The sequence below is a fragment of the Saccostrea cucullata genome, unplaced genomic scaffold, assembly GCF_032062105.1.
Source record: "Saccostrea cucullata isolate Sc308-1 unplaced genomic scaffold, CSIRO_AGI_Scuc_v1 ctg9166, whole genome shotgun sequence".
Lineage (NCBI taxonomy): Eukaryota > Metazoa > Mollusca > Bivalvia > Ostreida > Ostreidae > Saccostrea > Saccostrea cuccullata.
The window spans coordinates 1-21,824 of record NW_026925449.1 but is presented as its reverse complement, the minus strand read 5'-3'; the positions used below and the strand labels follow the sequence as shown (position 1 = coordinate 21,824).

The following is a 21,824-nucleotide window of genomic DNA, read 5'->3' as shown; positions in this document are numbered from 1 at the left end:
TAATCTGATTCTGATAAAGTGTGTCGGCTAATTTATAGTGGATTGTGCACCATATGGAAAAAATTTAGACTGCACATGGATAGATATTTAGTGACAGAGGGCACCCGATAAATATCATCGGGCTCGATGTACAATAATTAGGTTTATTGAATTTAACATGCTGTCACAGGGGTTAAACACTGATTTTCAATGTTTTTCAAGAAACCCAAGGTACTGAACACCATAAAGTTACATTTAATTTAATAATAAGTGTATATGGTTTGAGTTTTAATCGATTTGAAAATTAATTACCAAATGGCTAAAAAAAATTCTTATGCCAACAGAGTAAACTCGAAATGTGCACGGTTTTAACTGCTATTTGTAAATTTCTTGACGTAGCATTTGGAAAATCTTAGTTGAATAGTTATTTAATTGGTTTTTACTTGTATCAAGTGTACAATTTTTATTGCATGACATGCTGTGATATAAAGCGTGTAAGGAGAGAAACAAATAAGTTGTTTGTAATGCGCATACTGAAGCTTATATAAATATTATTGTCAGAAAATATTAAATAAAAAAGAAAATAGAAAATTTTTAATTAATAGTAAGGTCCAAACACACACTGCTTGTTAATTGAAAGGTGACCCCAAACACACGATATTGATGAAGAAGGAAAGGAGGAACACATAAAGAATTTAAAATACATGGCAGGACCAGGATTTGAACCTGGGACCCTGCATTACTATAGACTGGCACTTCCCATGCCTCTACATGTACAATCCGTCATGTCAACACTGAAATTAGCCTTATCAACTTTGTAGACTTATTTACATGTATCTTCTCATCCATCATTTATCTGAATCTGGAATAACACTTCCTTCTACCTCAGAACTCTCTATATTCAGTTATTAAATTTAATACTTCTTGTCTTGTTTGAGTTTAAAAAAAAGGAAAGGAAAGAAGAGAAAGTAATTGAGTGGAGCGTTCTGACATACTGTAGAAATACTTTTTCCGCGTGGTATTAATTCACGCTATGTACACGGGCACAAATTGTCCGCGGAAATTTGTACAAGCGTACTTAATATAAATGCAAGGCATATATTTCAACGCATGGATTAAACGGAACTTGAGATTCTGCGGAATTATGACCCCGTGGAAAAAAGTACGTATAGAGTATTTTTGTTAAATTAGAACCTCTGTTGCATGTAAGTGATGTAGGTTCTAAATGTCTGCATACTAAGCATACTAATGGCAAGTAATTAGTTCAGACTTTCACTTAATGTTCATCAGTAAGGTCTCTAATCAGTAACGAAAGTTACATTAGCCAGGCCAAAAATAAAAATTGATCTGTTTTATGTACTGTAATTCATTAATTATTTTTGCTTTTTACATGTCCTTCACATAATTTTGCGAGAAAGTGTGCTAAAAAAAATGTAATTCTTATGCATAATAGTATTCCTTAACATTATATAAAGAAATAACCACAATGCCTGAAAATTTTGTCTGGTAAAACAAGAGTCGAAACTTGAAACCTATCTCTCGAAAAAAGTGCTAATAAAATTTTGTGGTCTACAGTTCTTTGACCAACTCATCCAAATCACCTCTAACCAATCTTTTTTCAGCTCTTTGAATTTTTTCCCCTTTAATTTCCATAAACATAGCTAGGATGTATAATTTCTCTAGGATGTTTTTGGATTTGGATTTATAAATAATCTATCTAGCTATTCAGTGTGTTTACATTGAAAACATCAATGAATTTCTGGGTCTGTTTTTAGCTCACATGAGCGGAAGGCTCAAGTGAGCTATTCTGATCAAAATGTGTTCGTTGTCTGTCATCGTTGTATTCGTTGTTGTTGTCGTCGTCGTAAACTTTTTATTTTCATCTTCTTCTCAAGAACCGCTGGGCCAATTTCAACCAAAGTTGCCACAAAGCATCCTTGGGTGAAGGGGATTCAAGTTTGTTCAAATGAAGGGTCACGCCTTCATTCTAGAGGAGATCAATGGGAATTAATAAAAAATTGGTGGCATGTTTTAAAAATCTTCTTCTCAAGAACCACTGGGCCACGAGAGATGAAACTCTTTTGGAAGCATCCTCTGGTAGTGTAGATTCTAAATTTTTTCAAATCATGACCCCCGGGGGTAGGATGGGGCCACAATGGGGGTCAAAGTTTAACGTAGGAATACATAGGGAATGTTTTTTAAAAACCTTCTTCGCAAGAACCACTGAGCCAGAAAAGATGAAATTCATGTGGAAGCATCCTCTGATAGTGTAGATTAAAGATTGTTCAAATCATGACCCCAGGGGTAGGATGGGGCCACAATGTGGGGGGGGCAAATTTAACATAGGGGTACATAGGGAACATCTTTAATGGCATGTTTTAAAAATCTTCTTTACCAGAACCACTGGGCCAGGAAAAATGAAACTCATGTGGAAGCATTCCATGTAATGTAGAGTCAATATTGTTCAAATCATGATCCCAAGGGGTATGGTAGGGCCATGATAGAGGGGTCAAAGTTTAACATAGGAATACTTAGGGAAAATCTTTAAAAATCTTTTTCTCCAGAACCTCTGGGCCAGGAAACATAAAACCTATGTGGAAGCATCCTCAGGTAGTGTAAAATCAAGTTTGTTCAAATCATGACCCCCAGGGGTATGGTGGGACCATGATGGAGGTTCAAAGTTTAACATACATGTAGGAATACATAGGGAAAATATTTTAAAAATCTTCTTCTCAAGAACTAGTTGGCCAGGAAAGATGAAAATCATGTGGAAGTTTTCTTAGGTAGTGCAGATTCAAGTTTGCTCAAGTCATGATGGTGGGTCAGGGTTAAAATTTTAAAATAGGAATACATAGGGAAAATGTTTAGAAATCTTCTGAAGAACAGCAAAGCCATCATTGATCATAGATATATGGAAGCAACCCCATGTGGTGTAGATTCAAGTTTGTTCAAATCAAGACTCCACCTGAACCCACATTAATCTGTTAATATTTAATTTTTTCAATACTTAACTGATTTTTGCTTTTAGTTTTACATAGCCAGAGCTCAGGTGAGCGATGTGGCCCCTGAGCCTCTTGTTATTACAATTTGTTCAATATAGTAAAGCCAAACAAAATTACCTATCAACATGTACCAATACCCACCTTGAGTAGGAGTTTATCAAAAAAAATATTTTTAATGATGTCCCCATACAAAATGAATATGATTTGGCAGCTGACTCTGCCTCTATTATACATGCATATATATCCCTTACCCAACATCAAGGTAAAACACATAAAGTTACTTTGTTGAGCACTGAGAGCTTATTCTATTTTGGTAGGGAGCTGACCAAAATGTTGCAGCACCAATAATTCCTGAATCAGAAGCACTGCCCAAGAACTGTGAAGTATTGACCACAGAATGGGGAAGCAGAGTCTATTTACTGGGGACTAATGAATTCTGTGTAAAATGTCTACATAATGTATCAAAGGTATACATGTGTGCATTGCTCTGTACATGATGTCTACATAATGTATCGGAGGTACATATGTTTAGCACTGCTAGACCTGTACAAAATGCAATTCAATACCCCTTATCGCATGGACGTTGCGTTGCGCCTATATAGTTTTGCATAGGTTCCATACCTGATTTCACTGCATAGACTTTTTTTACTTTATAAGATCTCAATTATATCCGAATCAATATAAAAGACATTATGGTAGAAAAGAAATATGTCTTGATATAGATATTCAATTTTAAAATAGAAAAAAAGATAAGAAAAATCTTAAGAAATGAAAGATATAGAACTGCGACAAAGCTTAACGGGTTGAAATCTGGTTGTCACGTCGCTTACGTCAAGTGATTGAATCCTATGACCCCATAGTAAAAATAGTTGTAAAATTTCAAGATTTTATCAAATGGACTTGATTTTTTACATACCAATAAACAAAATGTGGGAATTTATTTAGACATAGGTCATACTTCACAATACACAATAGATTTTCCGTAATTCAATGTGTCCGCGAACTTTTCTAACAACCCTCGTACTTTAACATGTTTAATTACTTTTAATATCCTTTCATATTGAAATCTTTATTTAAAACAAGTTATTTAAAGATAAATTCATATATCTGTATTCCATTCTTTTTTTTAAAAACAATGTTTTAATTATTGATTCAGAAACAAAAAGAATATAAAAAAGGCATTCACATCCAATTTCTTCAATAAAAAAAGTAGTAATGTTACACTTGAGAAAGTAATGGTATTAAAATAGCTGAAACAGGTACAAATTATAATTAAGTTTAGAGGTATGATTGTTTTTTTACCTGCTTGGACTGTTATTTGTTTACAAGTACAGTCAATTTAAACATTAAAGGAAAATACTTTTTTCAGGGAAGAGGGGATGGGCATTTTGAAAAATACATGTAGAGACCATTCTCTTTACTTGGAAAATATTCTACCAACAGGATCGTGTGAAAACTGGTCTTACTGCCAGCATAATTTGTTTAAAAAAATGACTTTAATTGGAAACTTTGACCCTCAGCTTGTCAAATCTATCAGTTCAATCAAAGAAACTAACTTAGTTTGTTGTTTTTAAGCCTTTTTATCACATCACATTCAGTTTTTTTGTACACTGTAAGTATTTTATTCAGATAAAATATCCGTTTTTTCTTCAAGTTGAACTATGTGTTTTATTCTACTTTCAGTTTATAAAAAAACGATCCTGATTTTTATTAGTTAATAATTTACAAGTTTATTTATCTTTGGTCTTGGGCTAATTCTTGCATAATCAATGCAATCAAATGACAGTTTCTCAAGTTAAATCCTCTACCCTGACAGCCTGAGGCATGTTTATTAGCCAGGTGGTTGTGTGCATGCATTCAAGCGTGAAGTGATTTTCTGTCGTTGTTTAAACAAAGGGATCATCAGCATGCACTGAATAAATAGAACAGCAAAGGAATATTGCCTAAACTGGGCATATTTATTAATTTTGGGTTAGAAAATAAGGGCATGGCGCTGGAAAAAGGGGCATGGTGCCGAGAAAAAAGGACATGGCGCCGCGCCATGCTAGTTTGCTTTAGATTTAGCACTTTTTTGATTTGAGTCAAAATCAAAGACAGAAAGAAGCACTGTTTTGATTGAAAGTTTTTCAGTAATACATGTACAATGAATCTCTTAAGTTACATATCAGATGAGATAAACTTACATACAATTATTTAGTTGTTGTCAATTATCCCAATAATCATCATCTCAGCTCTCTTTGCGATTGTAATACTGTCTACATGAACCGATAATTTACAGCTGATTTATGAACACACGATTGTTAAAATTTTCATTTCCCTTTCCAATAAAAATTGTCAGAACATGCTTAGTTGGTTATGATATAAAATTAAATAATAAACACTTTCGATTTATCAAAGATTATCTAACAATATACGATCATTTACTAAATACTTCTCGCCCTCAAGAGAGTTAAAAAGACAGAGAAAATTCAAAATACAAACAAGTGCAACTTAGGATTAATTGTTCCGATATATCTATTTTAATTTTGTGCACAATTGTTTTCAAAATTACATTAAAATCTATTTTCCTTAAACAAGAACCCAGCAATAGATAGATATTAATCGAATAAACTTACCTTTTCTCTTGTCAATCAGAAAATCTTGTTGACATTACGTGTTTCTTAGTGGCCATATTTTTTTTCCCAGGAAAACAAACGTTATTGTGATCAGGATCAAGAGAAGTTGATTTTCGGAACTCTCGAGAATTTAGAGTTTCGAATGTAAAACTGAAACAACAAAACACGGTACGTCCGTGAAAGCAACTTTTTTGGACACTTTTTTTTGACAAATCGTCGTGTCCAAGTTTTGTTGGGTACTAACCTGCAAATACCCAATTAGGGTGTTTTAAGCATATTCAGCGACACTTCTTATTGGGTATACCCAATAAGCAAAAAGTACCCAATAAGTACAATCTTGGCATGAAAAATACCCAATAAATGCACTCTCGTAAACATGGCCGTCCGTCTGTCCGTCTGTCTGTCTGTCCGTCTGTAAACTTTTCACATTTTCGACTTCTTCTCAAGAACCACTGGGCCAATTTTGACCAAACTTTGTACAAACCATCCTTGGGTAAAGGGAAATTTAAATTTTTAAAATGAAGGGACATATCCCCTCGCAAGGGGAGATAATCAAGAAAAGACAAAAATAGGGTGGGGTCATTAAAAAATCTTCTTCTCAAGAACCACTGGTCCAGTAAAGCTGAAACTTATATGAAAGCATCCTGGTATAATGTAGATTCTAAATTGTTCAAATCATGACCCCCGGGGGAAGGGCGGGGCCACAATGGGGAATCAAAGTTTTACATAGTAATATATAGGAAAAACCTTTTAAAATCTTCTTCTCAAAAACCACTGGGCTAGAAAAGCTGAAACTTATGTGGAAGCATCCTGGTATAATGTAGATTCTAAATTGTTCAAATCATGACCCCCAGGGAAAGGGTGGGGCCACAATGGGGTATGAAATTTTTACATTGAAATATATATAGGAAAAATCTTTGAAAATCTTCTTCATAAGAACCACTGGGCCAGAAAAGCTGAAACTGATGTGGAAGCATCCTGGTATAGTGCAGATTCTAAATTGTTCACATCATGACCTCCGGAGGAAGGGCGGGGCCACAATGGGGAATCTAAGTTTTACATAGAAATATATAGGAAAAACCTTTTAAGAGCCATTCTATGTAATGATTTGAAATTTTATATAGGAGCTGTGGCACGCATAGTCTCAGTATTTCTCCAAACTCTCTACGATAAAAGTCATTGATACCCTAAACTGAAATCAGGCAAAAATTGGTTGCTATGCTTTATAGTTACCATGGCAACATGTCTTAAAGTCCGAAAAATGGTATTTTTAACATGTTTAGAGCCCCATAGTTAATATTTGCGGCAAAGCAAACAATTGGCAATGACTGTTTCCAAAAGTTGAAGGTCAAATGTCTCAAATGCATGATAAACATGCTTGGTAAATCAACTATTCCATACGTTACTATGGTAACAAAGTATTCAAAAGTAAAAAAAAATATTCATTGAATTTTATAAAGTCATACACGTAAAAATTAAAAGCAATTATAGGATGAAATGTAACCAAATAATAGTAAAAAAAGAGCCTTGAAACATATACCAAGAACAAAATATGATATTTCATTTTGGTTGGCAATGGCTGCCAAGGTTTTTATACCACAGAGAGATTTCAAAGTAACACTCTGTATGTTTAGATCTGATCCTATCTTTTAAAAAAGCACATTTCCTCATAACTAATGATCAATTTTTAAATATGTTGGTGTGCTTCTAGTTTTCCCATTTGAAAAAATTCAGATTAGATTCTTTTAATAGAGCGTTGCTATGGAAATAAGCGGAAAATATATGCTTAAAAACCTGAAAAATATTTTCTTTCCTTGGACACGTACCCTTAAATGTAGATTCCCAAAACTTTGATGATTGGTGTTTATTAACAGCTAACCTGACTTTTAATTTTGACTATCACCCAGCCTCTAAGTGGATGCAAGAAGTTGGCACACGGGGTTTAATATTGATATAAAGTTCACAAAATCAAACATTTTCCCTTCTTGGTAACCATAGCAACAGTGTTGATTTCTTCATCAAATTTTATCAAAATATGATATTCAACTTCAGTGCTAACAGATAAGTACTATTCAAGCTGAGTCCTTTAATTTGTTTTATGATTATGTGGCAATTTAATTCTTAATGAAGCGAAAAATAATTCACTTTTAAGCACTTTGTACTTTGGTACTTTGTTTCCATGGTAACACTGCAAAGTAGCAATTATACCCATTTTTTCTTATGGTTTTGGTGATGCAAGGTCCTAAGGTTGCATATTTGCCAGTCTTGAATTTTTATGTTTTTCCTCAAGACAGTAGCATTAACTCAATCTTAGTTACTGGTTTTGCATGGTTACACTGTGTTACCATGGCAACCATAAAAGATATTTATAGAATAATATTGCTTATATTTATATACTTAAGGTCAAACATTTTCATTGATTTTCTTAAGTTGTAGATTGAGTTTCAGCATGTAACACCTACCATTAGTGAATACGGAGTGTTTTTCAGCATATTTCAACATTTAAAATGTATTCCAAATGTACCCTTGGTTACCACTTACTTAGAGATATATTCTAAACAATTTCTTTACAGTATAAATGACATCAAGGTGTCATGTTTTTGTGAGAATGGTTTGTTTGCTTTTTCTAGTTTTTATTAAGCCACAGTCAAGATTTAAAGTGACTGAAAATCTCGATTTTTCTAATTTTTCCGGCTGTTGCCATAGCAACCTAGACACTTCGCAATGAAATTTTGTTTGATATTTGTTTTTGGTGTCTGATACTAAGCATGGGTGAAGTTTCATCAAAATCGGTGATCATGCGTGGCAACGAAGTTTAAGGGGTTACAGAGAATCGCTATTAAAATCTTCTTCTCACGAACCACTGGGCCAGAAAAGCTGAAACTTATGTGGAAGCATCCTGGTATAATGTAGATTCTAAATTGTTCAAATCATGACCCCCGGGGGAAGGGCGGGGCCACAATGGGGAATCAAAGTTTTATATAGAAATATATAGGAAAAATCTTTGAAAATCTTCTTTTCAAGAACCACTGGGCCAGAAAAGTGGAAACTTATGTGGAAGCATCCTGGTATAGTGCAGATTCTAAATTGTTCACATAATGCAATTTATTTCACTTCAAAATAAATCAGATTATTATAGCAATGACAACACTAGTTCACTTGCACCCGATAATACTGCGGGAAAAATTATACCTGTACTTGGGTATTGTGTCGTCATAATTTTGACTTTCATTACGTCACGCTATACTACAACGGTTGTAAACCTTTTTCACATATCAGCTGTGCGTAAGGGCAGAGTTCAAAATCGAACGAAGTTAAACAGAAAATAGACAAAGAAATTGCATTAGGTCGTGTCGCAGGTCCATTTGATCAGGTACCCTTGCAAAATTTTAGAATATCACCTAAAGGTATCGTTCCTAAAAAAGACGGGGGTTGGCGATTAATACATCATCTATCAGTTCCCGAAGGAAATAGTGTTAACGATTTTATTGATCCAGATTATTGTAGGGTTCACTACATACCTTTTGATGAAGTCTTAGAAATGATTGCAGCGCTAGGTAAAAACTCACTTCTTAAAAAAAAATGGATGTCAAATCAGCATTTCGGTTATTACCAGTACACCCTTCGGATCATGAATTATTTGGTTTTAAATTCAATAACAAGTTTTATTACGATATGTGTTTACCTATGGGATGTTCGGCAAGTTGTGCCCTTTGGGAAAAATTTGTTAATTTTTTACAGTGGGTAACTGTCACAAAAACAGGAAAAGAAACTTTAAACCATTACCTCGACGATTTTATTTTTGCTGCAGAAGATTTCAAAGTATGTAAATTATTAATGTCAAATTTTCAGAATACTTGTCGGGAATTCGGAATTCCGATAGCAGATGAAAAAACTGTTGGTCCCACGCATTCATTGGTTTTTCTAGGTATAGAAATTGACACAGAAAAAATGGTAATAGGTATACCAAAAGAAAAAACAATTCGACTTAAGAAGACGATCGAAACATTTTTGGGAAAACTAAAATAAGATTAAAAGAGCTACAGTCCTTAGTAGGGTCTCTTAATTTCTGCGCTAAAGCCATTCCTGCAGCTCGTGCCTTCAATCGTTGTTTTTGTGATGCCATGTGTGGTATAAAACATCCGTCTCACTTTAGAAGGGTTAATGCAGGTATGAAGAGCGACCTACAGGTGTGGTTAAGTTTCATTGAACAGTTCAACGGCACTTTCAATTTTTTAGAGATTAATTGGCTTTCAAATTTCGAGCTACACTTATATATGGACAGCGCAGGAAATTCACAACTTGGCTGCGGCGTTTATTTACAAGGTCACTGGGCGTATTTTCCGTGGCCCACCAAGTGGCAGGATTCAGATATGATGTCGGATATAACTTTCTTGGAATTAGTTCCAATAGTTTTGGCAATTGCGTTATTCAAGAATCATTTCCAAAACAAAAAAAAAACTAGGGCTAATTGTAACGGAAACCGTTACAGATGTTCCCCAAACGCTCCCCAACTCCCTTTTGTGCCATATTCTCTGTAAGCTTCATTAAATAAGACACACGCGATGCATTTTAGACTTTAACAATATTTACCCAGAAGTATATCAAGTTTATTCAAATTCAGCATTGCACGCATGCGCATTTGAATGCATGTGCGTAATGACCATATCATCTTGTCTACACTATTCGTATATTTTAATATACTAAATATTACAGCATTTAATCCAAAAGTATTTAAAAATATGTTTAATCCAGTGTATTTGTAATTTTACTCATTTCACGTACACGTACGTGCATGCATGTGCATGATGATCATACCCGTTTGTAGGAGTCCATAATATCTATCTATGTTCCGAATCCCTTTCATTTTGGTTGCATAATAAGGGAATTATAGCCATTTAAAGTTTCAGCCAATCAGATTGCAGCGCACGTGAAAGCGCGTGATTTCATGAAAATTATTATATATCATTTTGTAGGACATCCTAAAGCATGCCTATGATTTAAATTTCAAAGCATTTCGTCAAAAAACAATAAAGATATTGAGAATTTTGTTTCAGCCAATCAGAGCAAAGAGCACGTTCATGCACGTGCATGCATGTGCATGATGACCATACCCTTTTGTAGGAGTCCATAATGTTTATCTATGTTCTGAATCCCATCCTGTTTGGTTGAAAAACAAGGGAGTTATAGCCTTTTAAAGTTTCAGCCAATCAGATTGCAGCACACGAGCATGCGTGTGCTTTCATGACAATTGTTATATATCATATTGTAGGACATCCTAAAGTATGCCTATGTCTTAAATTTCAAAACATTTCGTCAAAAAATAGAAAAGATATTGAGATTTTTGTTTCAGCCAATCAGAGCGAAGCGCACGTGCATGCGCGTGAGTTCGTGCTAAATTAACAGTGTCACATTATCTACGCTATTAATATATCATTATATAATGAGTTTCAAATCAATTCATTAAAAAATTTAAAAGTTATAGCTATATTAAGTATATCAGTCATTTCACTCATATCACGCGCACGCACGTGCACGCGTATGCGCGCAAAATGACCTTCGTTCCGCACACCTACACTACACACCTATTAACCCTAAAAAGGTTTTAGCTCAGTTGGGTGAACAGTTTCTGAGAACACTCGCAGACAAAAAAGTACCGGAGAAGAAATAAGAAGAAAAAAGAATAATAACTAGATACGATCTCGTTGCGAGCAACGAGTGGGTCTTCCGTCCGATTCTTGATAAGATAAGATGAGATTTTGATTGAGAATTTCATTCTAAAGTAATGATAAAGATTGTGAAGAAGAACGATTTTGCCTCCATAATCTGTAAACAGACATTGAACATTAAGACTTTAAACATCGACTTTTGGCCCCTCATGCACCCAGATATTAGGGATCAGCCCTTTTTTCTTCATATCATCTTAAAGCTCTCACGACATTTATGAAACACCAAAACACTTTCTAAAATCATATAACAATCAATACCAACAAATTCAACTCAAACATGCAAAAAATCAATCTACAACAAACTAAACACACTCACCGAATATTACACATTTACTAGATTCAAATTCTCCCGCACCGGAAGTGACGTCATCATTACCTTGACAACAACTGACCAATCAGAACAGTGTGTTACTACGCGGCACTATTTCCAACATATATATAACCTCCATACAACACTTCTCATACCACTTTCACGGCACATCTCAACACACACTTAAGTCCCATTTTCATATATTAAGGAGACATTCTACGGAACTTCAAATACTAAACAAAACATTTATGATAACACACTAATATTACTTAACATAACTCTACTCCATCAAATACTAAAAGAATATTCTAGAATTCCATCAAACATTTTTGCTTCAGTATTGTATAACAACATATTTACTGATAAAGAGTTATCAATTAAAGACTTTTGGCCCCTCTCGGCCCCTAATTTGAGTACCCAGCCCCTTTTTCTCGATCTCATCTTAAAGCTCTCAGGATTTTGAACACTTTTTGTTCAACAACTATTCAGAGATTTTTTTTCGTTTTCGAGTTATTTTTAAAAGAAATATTTAGGGGCCAACCCTTCAACTCCTTAATGGGGACGTTTAGCAAAAAATGAAAGGTTGCATATTATTCAGAACATTATTTTGAACATCTTTTGTTCAATATTACTTATTAAAATATTTCCGATTTTGAGATATAAAGCGTCAAAGATTTAGCATACTGGCCCCTTATGGCCCCTTATTATGCACCATACGACATTAAAATCATAATATATAGTTGTGGAATCTTGAGATAAACATTTTTGCTTCAATAATGTATAACAAAATATTGAATGCTAAAGAGGTATTAATTAAAGACTTTTGGCCCCTCTCGGCCCTTAATTTGAGTGCCCAGCCCCTTTTTCTTGATCTCGTCTTAAAGCTCTCAGGATTTTGAACACTTTTTGTTCAACTACTATTCAAATATTCTTTTTCGTTTTCGAGTTATTTGCAAAGGGAATTATAAGGGGCCAACCCTTCAACTCCTTAAAGGGGACGTATAGCGATAAATTAATGGTTGCATATTGTTTAGAACATTATTTTAAACATCTTTTGTTAAATATCACTTATCAAAATATTTCCCACTTTTGAGATATAAAGCATCAAAGATTTAGAATTCTGGCCCCTTGTGGCCCCTAATTATGTAACATACGACATTAAAATTATAATATATAGTTGTAAATTGTTGAGATTAACATTTTTGCTTCTGTAATGTCTAACAAAATATTGACTGTTTAAGAGTTATCGAAAAAAGACTTTTGGTCCCTTTTGGCCCCTAATGTGATGAGTCAGCACTTTTTTCTTGATGTCATATTAAAGAACTGGTCATTTTGCACAAATTTTGCTCAGTATGTTTTAACAAAATAATTATACTTTAAAAGATATAATGCAAAATGTCTCAAAAAATCAGTCATATTTCGTGTCCTAGATTTCGACCCCTACCGAGCTTCCATACTAAGCACTTCGGGAAGATTTGAAAGTATAGGTGCAAAACTACAATATGTTGTCTATTAGTCCTGAAAATGACAGCATTCTAGCTTTTTTCGTTTTTGAGTTTTTGTCCGGACAAAATGGTCACTAAAATTCGATTAAAGGGCGATAACTTCCGACCGGAAGTGAATTTTCAAAAAATAAAAAATATGAATAAGGCTTAGTTCATGATACATCATTTCTGAAAATTTCAAGTCAATCGACTCAAGCATCTCTGAGAAATCGTCTGCACAAAAATGTGTAAAGAAAAAAATAATAATAAAAGTGAAAAAGAAACAATAGAATAATAGAAGGGTCTTCCGCTGGAGACGGAAGACCCTAATAATAATAATAATAACTAGTGCTAATTGTAACGGGGACCGTTACAGATGTTCCCCAAACGCTCCCCAACTCCTTTTTGGTGCCATATTCCCTGTAAGCTTCATTAAATAAGACAAACTCTGTGCATTTTGACTTTAACAACGTTTTCTCAGAAGGTTACCAATTATATTCAAATTTTAGCATTGCACCCGTGCGCATGTGGATGCATGTGCGTTATGATCATATCATCTTGTCTACACTATCTACATATTTTAATATACAATATATTAAAGCATTCAGTCCAAAAGTATGAAAAATCACTCTTTCAAGTGTATTTTTCATTTCACTCGTTCCAAATGCACGCACGTGCGTGCACGTGCATGATGACCATACCTTCTTGAAGGAGTCCCTTATATCTATCTATATTCTAAATCCCATCCTGTTTGGTTGAAAAACAAGGGAGTTATAGCTTTTTCAAGTTTAAGCCAATCAGATTGCAGCACACGTGCATGCTCGTGATTTCATGATTGTTTTCTATATCATATTGTAGGATATCCTAATGCATGATAATGTTTTAAATTTCAAAGCATTTCGTCAAAAAACAAAGTAGATATAGCCATTTAAAGTTTCAGCCAATCAGATTGCAGCACGAGCGCATGCGCATGCTTTCATGAAAATTTTTATATATCATGCTGTAGATCTTCATAATGTAGGTCTATTTCAAAATTTCAAAGGATTATGACAAGAAACAAGAAAGATATTGAGGCTTTAGTTTCAGCCAATCAGAGCAAAGCGCACGTGCATGCGCGTGAGATCTTACTTTTTTGACCATGTCATTTTGTCTATGCTTCTAATATATACTTATAAAATGAGTTTCAAAGCATTTCATCAATAATTTAAATAGTTACGTCTGTATCAATTATATTGGACATTTCTCGTGTTGCACGTGCGAGCTCTTGCAAGCACATGTGCATGCACATGCTTTCATGATAAATCTTATATAACAGGCTGTAGATCTCCCTAATGTATGACTATGTTCAAAATTTCAAATGATTTAATCAAAAAACAAAAAAGATATTGAAACTTTAGTTTCAGCCAATCAGAGCGAAGCACACGTGCATGCGCGTGCGATCTTGCTATTTTGACCATGTCATCTTGTGCATGCTACTAATATATCCTTACATTATAAGTTTCAAAATATTTCGTCACAAAATAGAGAAGTTACGGTTATATCCATTATATATTGGTCATTTTAAGTTTTGCACGTGCGCGCTCTTGCAAGCACGTGCGCGCAAAATGACCTTGATTCCGCAAATCTACATAACATGCCTACTTACCCTAAAAAGGTTTCACCTAAGTCGGATGTGTAATTTACAAGATCACTCGCGGACAAAATTTTCCCAGGAAGAAAAATAAGAATAAGAATAATAATAATAAGAAACAGAGTAAAAACAATATGTTCCCCAACTTCGTTTGGGGAACATAATAATGTTTCATACAGACAACATCGCTCTAGTATCTATCCTAAATAGGAAGACGTCTAAATCTAAAAGAGTAATGGAATTAGTTCTCCATTCAATGGTTAACAATATGTATTTTAAAGCTAAACATATTTGTGGTTGCAATAATTCTATCGCTGATTCTATTTCCCGAAAACAGTGGGAAAGACTCCAGGCTCTCGCACCAGAAGCGGACAAAGATCCTGTACCCATCCCAGAAGATTTCACGAAGATGATATTAGAGCTGAAATAGAGTATTTAACGCTCAAGTCTGTTGCCCCTAACACGAAACTACAGTACTCAAATAGTTTAAAGATATTTTCTACTTTCAGGAATGACTATGGTTTAGAAGATATTTGGGGTCCTCCCCTATCTCACTTGTGTATTTTCATTGCTCACTTGTCCCTTCGAGATTTAGCGTACAGCACAATATCATCTTACTTATCGGGTATAAGTTTTAAATGCAAGTTGACAGGTTCCACTGATTATACTCAATGCTTTCTAGTTAGAAAATTATTAGAGGGTATAAAACGTTCCCGTAAGTCAGTTGATCGTAGGTTACCAATTACGGAAAAAATTTTGGAAAAGCTTATACCAAGCTCAAGTCTAGTATGCTCCTCCAATTTTGAAACATACCTATTTTGCTCTGCATTTTCATTAGCGTATCATGCCTTTTTGAGAGTCGGTGAATTTACATGCAATAAAACAAATGACAATCATCATGTTATAGGCATTAAAGATATAAAACTTTTATTCGATCAATCAGTAAAAAAGAAAATATTATTGTTAACAGTCCCTTATTCAAAGACTGATCAAACAGGAAATGGTTCAAGAATTCAATTGAACGAGTCACCTATGCCAGTTTTATGCCCCCTATTTCATTTACAAAGATATTTGTCCGTCAGACCAAAAATTAATTGCCCCCTTTTTGTTCACATAGACGGCAGTCCGCTTACCCGTTATCAATTTACTTCAGTACTTAATAAAGCCATAAATCTTTTAGGTCTTTCAAATTCACATTACACTTCTCACTCCTTCCCTATTGGGGCTGCCTCAGACAGTTTTACCAAAGGCCATTCTGAATCCGAGATCATGAAAAAAGGTAGATGGTATTCAAATGCTTATAAAACTTATATTAGAAATCAGTGAAATATATTTTATCACAATAGGGCAAGAAAAAAGTGTTTGGATAGTCGGCTCATCCATTATCAAGTGTCCTTTTCAACGAGCGAGCCTTTCCCCTGAAAAATCTCATTTGGGTCTTAGACGTCTTAATTATCACATCCTTTGGCAGGGCAAGGGTGGCCTAATTTGGAAAAAACTGTTTCCCCGCATTCAGCTACTACTAAGGTATGAACTATCACCTGATGTTTTAATTGTTCACTGTGGTGGTAATGATATAGGTAACGTACCCTTACTTGATCTACGCGTAATGATGAAAGAAACAATTCAAATGATTCAGTCTAAACCTCCAAATACTATCATGGGGTGGTCACATATTCTTCCAAGATCTTCATGGCGCTACAGTAAGAATGTTAAATCTCAAAATCTGGCAGTCAAAAGAATTAACAGTTTTATGAGCAAATTGTTTGTTGTTAATAATGGTTTTTATATAAGTTATCCCGAGATATCTTTGGATTCTAACGGATTATTCATTAAAGATGGTGTTCATCTTTCCGACCATGGCAATGACATATTCCTATATAATTTACAAAGTAAATTGCAACAAGTCTGCTCTTCCAATGGCGAACGTAGGTGCCGGTCAATTTAAGCGTCGCTCATCCTCCAATTTTTTTGGCGGTGGTTGTTCTCCCTTTGCTTGAACAACCATGAGGCGATATTTTGCGACGCTTTTGGCTTTCATAGATTTGATAGCATTATTATACTGAGTATCTGTTCCCAGTACCAGTTTAATTTTGTCTATCTTTTTCAATCATAAAGCCAATAATGTATAATGTATAATGTCATAATGTTCAATGTCATAATGTATAATGATGAAATGCATAATGTATGCATAATGAATAATGTTTAATGATGAAATACATAATGTATGCATAATGAATAATGTATATTCATTAATAATGGATGCCACAATGTTTGAATAATGCATAATGTTTTCTTTGAGGGCTTCACATTGGGACAGTGGTTAAAAACTATAAGCCCTCAAATTGTTTATGTGGCAGAATATTAATGTAATGCATATAATGTAATGTTTAATGTAATGTATAATGATTTGAGGGCTTGCCAATTTATCATCCGGCAGCCCTAAGGCCGTGGCCGCGTTCGCCAAAAACAAAAATAAATCCTATAAAACTTTACATTTCCCTTCATTGTCTATAATAATGACCCCTGGAGGAAGGGCGGGGCCACAATGGGGAATCAAAGTTTTACATAGAAATATATAGGAAAAACCTTTTAAAATCTTCTTCTCACAAACCACTGGGCCAGAAAAGCTGAAACGTATGTGGAAGCATCCTGGTATAATGTAGATTCTCAATTGTTCAAATAATGACCCCCGGGGGAAGGGTGGGGCCACAATGGGGAATCAAGGTTTTATTTAGAAATATATAGGAAAAATCTTTGAAAATCTTCTTCATAAGAACCACTGGGCCAGAAAAGCTGAAACTGATGTGGAAGCATCCTGGTATAGTGCAGATTCTAAATTGTTCACATCATGACCCCCGGAGGAAGGGCAGGGCCACAATGGGGAATCAAAGTTTTATATAGAAATATATAGGAAAAATCTTTGAAAATCTTCTTCTCAAGAACCACTGGGCCAGAAAAACTGAAACTTATGTGGAAGCATCCTGGTATAATTTAGATTCTAAATTGTTCAAATCATGACCTCCGGGGGAAGGGTGGGGCCACAATTGGGAATCAAAGTTTTACATAGAAATTATATAGGAAAAATCTTTGAAAATCTTCTTCATAAGAACCACTGGGCCAGAAAAGCTGAAACTTATGTGGAAGCATCCTGGTATAATGTAGATTCTAAATTGTTCAAATAATGACCCCCGGGGGAAGGGCGGGGCCACAATGGGGAATCAAAAGTTTTATATAGAAATATATAGGAAAAATCTTTGAAAATCTTCTTCTCAAGAAACACTGGGTCAGAAAAAGTTAAGCTTATGTGGAAGCATTCTGGGGTAGTGTAAATTCTAAATTGTAGGAATCATGACCCCCGGGGGAAGGGCAGAACCATTATAGGGAATAAAAGTTTTACATAGAAATATATAGGAAAAATCTTCTTCTCAGGAACCACTGGGCCAAAAAAGCTATGTGCCCATGGAAGGATCATGGGGTAGTGTAGATTTCAAAATGTCTAAATTATGATCAGTGGGGTAGGGTGGGGATGCATTATGTATAACGAGGGGGAAATCTGGTAAGAACAGAATGGTCAAAGCTTCTCAGGTGAGCGATGTGGCCCATGGGCCTCTTGTTTTAATTAGATTCATTAATCAATAAAAAAAAGTATATTGTTCAACATATAATAGCAAACATATCCCTCTTTTTAAAAAAATGTAATAATTTGTGAATTTTCTCTTGAAATATAAGTTTTATAGCTTTAATTATCAGTTATTTTATTATCATTTACCAATAGTTGAAAACAAGGCAGAAAATATTTGCCTATAAATAATAGAACCCCTTCCTTTCCTAACTATGTTACAGTAATGAAAAAGTAAAATAATTGCTAGTATGTTTTTGCAGAATGGGCCCGTATCAGCATTGCTCTTCAAAGAGAAGGTGATGAAATCCTGGCAGACAGGGCTGGCATCAGATGCTGATCTCAGACAAGCTTACACTGAGGTACCAAAATCTTCTCATTTCAGGTCATTTGTAACAAGTTTATCAAGAATAATTTTCTAAGTACAGTCTTCGCGAAAAAGAAAAATCATCACAGGACATTCGGACAGACAGTTAAACAATTTCACAGGACCAGACTAATTTTCACCGGTCCAAAACTTTTATCATATAATGTTCATAGCAATGTTTCTTTGAATCATATGAATCAATTAACAAATATCACATTAAAATATAACTGAAATATTTCTTTTTCCTCTGACGTTTACAGGTACATCCTATCGAAATATTTTAGAGGTTTTAAAACAATCAAGATCGACAAAACGTTTTTAATAATGTGTTTTGGTATTAGTTAAACGTCTATATGATGAAATGGACAATATAAAATTAAAAAACCAACCAAAACAAACCTTGGACAATCGGACCTATTTTACTAGTTTTTTACTGTTTTGTCCGACGGACCAGAGCTTTTGGCATAGACTGTAAGTATGGTGTTTATGAGCATTTTTAGGATTTTTCAACTGTTTTTGTTATCTCCCTTAGACTTTGATTATTACTTTATAATATCTATACATGTACTCGATAATGCAAAAAAATCCATTGTTAAACTGGAGCGATACTCCTTAGGACAATATCATCCAAGATAGAACAGTATTTGTGTAAAGTGGGGCTGCAACATGGGTTCAAAGATTTATTACTACCATGTCATTTCTTTTAATACAGTGTATTGCATGTAGCTAGGCTTCATATCCCAATATGCTGAAGTTGAAAGTTTTGGTAACATAAGCATATGAACCTACATGATGATTTCACATCCAAGAATTCTATTGTTGAAATTCTGGTCAAATATGTTATGGTCTATCCCACGACCGGAACGTCACTACTTTTTGCAAAATATCTCAAAATAAATAAATACCTTGGACTTCAACCTATATCCGATCAGTAGATTTATTTTTTTTCCAAACTTCCTGCATTTTTCCGAACCCTCGAGGTCAACCAGTGTAAACACACGACGGCAAATTCAAAGTCTACGTGGATTTTGCATTGTCAAAATGGCCACCGCTTCGGAAGGGGATCATCCATTGTTCGTAATTTTCCGTACATTGCCGTCAGTAAGGAATTTTTTACCACCTTTTAGTACAATACTTATGATTAACATTTTCAAAACCTTGGAAACCTAAAATATTGTTAAAATTTTATTAAAAATGGAAAATTTTGAATTCTGTTAAGAGAGCTAAAAAGCAACTTCCGGTAATGGAAAGAAATTCATTCAACCGTTAAATCACTGATTTGGCAAAGTAAAAGATGTCCTATCTTTTTTGGTACATAGTTATAATCTGTAAATAATTCTCACCCTAAAATTAGGGTGTTGCGTTTCTATTGACGGTGAGTATTTTATAACTTTGTTGCTCATTCTTTATCTGTTATTATTATATCAGTTTGGATATCTTTACTAGTCAAAAGCTCTCAAATAGAATGCAGAGTTTAAATTCCACAGTTTTAGGGGTTAAGTATAATAGATATCCGGTCATCGAGAAGTCTGCAGTGACCCTCATCACCATAGGTCAACTTTCCACCGTATTGATCGCACAGGTTATTTAAAAGACAAGGACCTACTTCTCGGGTATCCCTTAATACTCTATCTATAGTAAGGGATATCTTCCTATATCATTCATTGTGAGGGATGACCTGAGGAATGTCTCCTATTTTCTTATATGAGGGATTGGTGATGCAGAACTTTCCTTTCTCATTCATCATATGAGTTCGTTTTGAGTAGCTGCAGCACTATGAATTATAGTAGCAATTGAAAGCTCTGAGAAAACGTCATGTTCATTGCAGAAACTTTGGAATTAACAGGTTCCAGTCATCCCATAAAATGGAGAAGAGACATACAACTGACCAAAGACTAAAATCCCTAAATCTTTATCTTATTTACTGGGTAATTGAAACACTTAAAAATTACTCCAAACCCCTCTTCCTAATTTGAATGTCTTCAAGATACCAAATGCAGCAGACCAAATATATGCCATTTTCTTCAACTGATATTGAAATATGCAAGTTAAAAAGGAATTAAGAAACATATTTTATATAATGCGTTATAGAATAAACCCAAACTGTGTATGTAGATGAATGTTTCCTTGTATAATATTGATCTTACATGAAGAAATTTTTCTTCGCTTTATTAAATGATTAAGACTTAAAGACCTAAAATGTTTTTATTGGATCTACACTTGAGGCAGAATTTGATGTTGACACTTTTCATAACAGTACACATACCAAATCTTCTTTTAGCAAGGGATGTTCTTTTCTCTAATTTAAATCATACTCTCAAAAAGTAATCCAACTTGCATGTAAGCTTATAATAACTTAACTGAACATTTCAGTCTAAACCTTTATTTGTGTTACTGTGTAGAAACCGTAAATTTATCCTTAGCCATTTGACATGTGAACCTTAAACACTAATCAAGATTTTTTTTCCAAAAAAAAATTGTATTTTGGCATATTTTTTTTTCTTTTTGTATACCCTGCACCCGAAAGGCAATACAGCCAGAGCTTATAATGATAAATCTACACGTAACAATTCATTCAAATCTTAATTTTTATCGTATAAAAGATGTACAAGTATATTTTCTCCACTTGGCTATTTGGGTTCCATCCTGTTAACCTAATTCTCTAGATTTCTCCTTACTGAAGGGAAAATGGATAGACATTCAACAGTATTTTTTTTAATTTATCCCCTAGGTGCTTACTGCTGAATATGCTTCAGACAAATTGAACATCAAAACCTGGTTGAATAATCGTCCAATCTGATTAAAATTAAATCTTTGTTACGCTCCGAAATGTTGATGATCACTGTACGATTGAATTTATAATAATTTTTTTATTGTGATCTGTGGGTTTCTAAGTATTGTATGCTGCTGTACTGTTGGTTCATAATTATTTGCTGCTTTGGTTTTACAGTTATATGAAAACGTTTTAAATTCTGTGGATCTCTTTTTATATGCTGGGGTTCTATCGTTATATGCTGTGGGCATCATTTTGTAAGCCGAGGATTCATTTTTTGTTATTAAGTAGAAATAAAAAAAAATATATCATT

At 34.3% G+C, this 21,824-nt stretch overlaps 1 protein-coding gene across 1 annotated transcript; it reads left to right on the top strand.

Annotated features, from left to right (window-relative positions):
- Positions 1 to 16,095: 16,095 nt before the first annotated feature.
- On the top strand, positions 16,096 to 18,711 carry LOC134268883 (uncharacterized; the record flags this gene model as incomplete). The annotated part of the gene is made up of 2 exons (XM_062751124.1): positions 16,096 to 16,677; positions 18,635 to 18,711. Coding segments are annotated over 2 exons (659 nt in total), but the record flags the coding sequence as incomplete, so codon positions are not given.
- Between the last annotated feature and the right edge of the window lie 3,113 nt (positions 18,712 to 21,824).